Source organism: Notothenia coriiceps, unplaced genomic scaffold, assembly GCF_000735185.1.
Source record: "Notothenia coriiceps isolate Sejong01 unplaced genomic scaffold, NC01 NC01_scaffold00032882, whole genome shotgun sequence".
In the NCBI taxonomy this organism is placed as follows: domain Eukaryota; kingdom Metazoa; phylum Chordata; class Actinopteri; order Perciformes; family Nototheniidae; genus Notothenia; species Notothenia coriiceps.
Window position 1 is genome coordinate 1 of NW_011365583.1, and position 2,623 is coordinate 2,623.

General features: G+C 44.2%; 1 protein-coding gene across 1 annotated transcript; it reads right to left on the minus strand.

Annotated features, from left to right (window-relative positions):
- Positions 1–915: 915 nt before the first annotated feature.
- On the minus strand, positions 916–2,282 carry LOC104961219 (monoacylglycerol lipase abhd6-B-like; the record flags this gene model as incomplete). The annotated part of the gene is made up of 3 exons (XM_010789463.1): positions 916–1,097; positions 1,200–1,332; positions 2,110–2,282. Coding segments are annotated over 3 exons (488 nt in total), but the record flags the coding sequence as incomplete, so codon positions are not given.
- Positions 2,283–2,623: the final 341 nt, after the last annotated feature.

The window sequence follows — 2,623 nt, forward strand, 5'->3', positions numbered from 1 at the left end:
CTTTTTGGGGATGCAGCTTGGGATGTGAGGAGTGAGGGTTGGCCAGTGTTGGCAGGACATGAATTAAAATGTCGAACTCGGCCTTCATTTTAAGGACATGTCAGCCAGGGGTGTAGAGCTATATTTGTTTAAGCACCGGATCGGCAAAAACAGGAGACTCTGTGCACCAGTCTGCATTGATCTATGTATTCATGTCTGTGACACTCACAGTATCTGCTGCCCACAGCTGTTTTATAGAAGGAAAACCTCCTTCACTTCATGAAATCTCTGCAGCGCCAGGAGGCAGCGGGAGGGTTAACTCAGCCTCTGAGAAGAGGAGCGCGCAGTGCCTTTCACGCACCGCCTTTCACGCACCGCCTTTCACCCACCGCCTTCGCTGTGTTTACCTTCAGAATCATAAGGCTAAAGGGCGGCCGCAGGCTGATGTGTTTTAACCACACACACCTCTACACACACACGACTTAAACGCAGACTTTTGTCCCTCCATGTTTCGTTGTTATTGTTTCACTGAGCGGACCCGCCCCCTTTTTTTTCACACGCTCCCTTTTTTTGGTCCATCTGCGGCGGTAAAAGTTTTTGTGCGCTGTGATGATTCGGCTGTACCTTTAATAATGAATATTACATGTTGTGAGGAAATCTTTCCACCAATAATTCCAATAAGTAATCCAAAATGTATTCACTTCAGGTTTACGAAAGTAACTGTAATCAGATTACTCGTTTTTCAAATGTAACGCGAGCTGAATACAGTTACTTGATTTTTGTATTCTGATTACGTAACGCCGTTACATGTATTCCGTTACAACCCAACCCTGTGTACATATAATAAAAATAGTCTACAGTAGAGACACTTTACAGCTAATACAACCGCACAGATTGTTCAGAATATCAGTTTGAGAAAAACGACACCCTCTACCCTTAGACCCTCACATCGTACTGTACCTGCTTGGGGAGGCTGATTGGGGTGTAGCAGCAGAGCTTCAACATGGACTCCAGCTCCTGAGTAGTAGTGGGGATCAGAGGGATCGACCCCTGCTGCTGAGTCTTCTCCATCTCCCTCAGGCGAACGATGAACTCAGACTCTGTGGGGAAAACCAGACCTGCAGGACAGAAAGGAGGAGAGCTTCTGTCACTCACATACACCGATCAGTATGGGGTTTGAATCCAGGATAAATCACACAGATCAGATGTGCTGAGTTTACCTGCCGGACACATCAGGGTGACGCCGGACAGGTGAGCAGGGTGATGGGCAGCGTACACTCCAGCGACGTTCCCCCCCATCGACGTCCCCACCAGGTGGAAGGGTGTTTTGTCCAAACCAATACTCTTCACAAACTGCACAGGGAGAGACACAAAGACAGAGGGGATCACTGTCTGCTCAGTGCCCCTGTGCAGCCTCTACTACAGCTACAGAGAGTGGGCACAGGCGTGAAGTGGATGAAAACAGTAATAAAGAAGAATACCTTATCATTAATTGTCTTCTCTTTTAATGCAATAGAAATGTGCCACTTTACATGTGCAAAATGTGCAATTTAGAAGACAAATATATGGACTATAATGTATTTTCTATTACAGATTAAGATTCTATGAAGCCATTTCAAGAGATATTATTCCCTGTAGTCCATTTTGCTTTGTTTAGGACATTTTTGGGCATTAAACTATAAAAAGAGGTCGTGATCATATGCCAGATTGCAAGCACATATCTAAGAGGAAGAGCCAAATGAACAAATATAGCATGGGGAAACACCTCGTGGAAGACCATATCTGATTATTAGTGACTTTTAGTGTTGATAAATGGATCTTTTTTAAACAGAGCCAGGCTGTGTTCCCAATCTTCTAGTTGTTATGCTAAGCTAACAGCAGTATGTCCTGACTCCAGCTACGGCGCACAAACTAGGGATTGATATCTATCTATACGTCTCGTTCTATTTTTATTTCCCGTAAATCTTCCTTCCTTTCCTGCCGTTAGAGATATTGAAGGGTATCTGTTCCTTACTGTGCACGACATTAAGGTGGGTTGTATCACACACACACACACACACACACACACACACACACACACACACACACACACACACACACACACACACACACACACACACACACACACACACACCTGGTGGACGCTGCGTCTCCGTCCTGTCCGTCTCCACTGGCTCTCTGGCCGGTGCGTCCCACCACAGAGGGCCGAGGTGAGCACTCGCCCCCCGGGGAGGAGGCCTGGGAGCGCTGCGTGCCTCTCACCTCCTGGGAGTAGGAGAAGGACGAGTTCTGGGACACTGGATCTACACGACCAGGGACAGGAAAAGAGGACATTAGTTTCACAAAGACGCTGTGGGATAAAGAAGAGAGGGGAATAAGGTGTGGGTGTTTTTTGATTTGATTTGATTTATTTCGAATGTGTAAAACAATAATACAAAAAAAAAAAAATGAAATGAAACATGACAATTATTATATTATACCGAGTTAAGCAGTGTCAAATTGATATACAAAAATATTACTGATTCTAAATTATATATAAACAAATTATCTACTTAATTACTTCAATTTTGTTTGCAGTTATATAGTATATTAATGTATATTATAAGAATAAGGTGGTGCTGTTTGAAGTAGTTATTCATGCTGA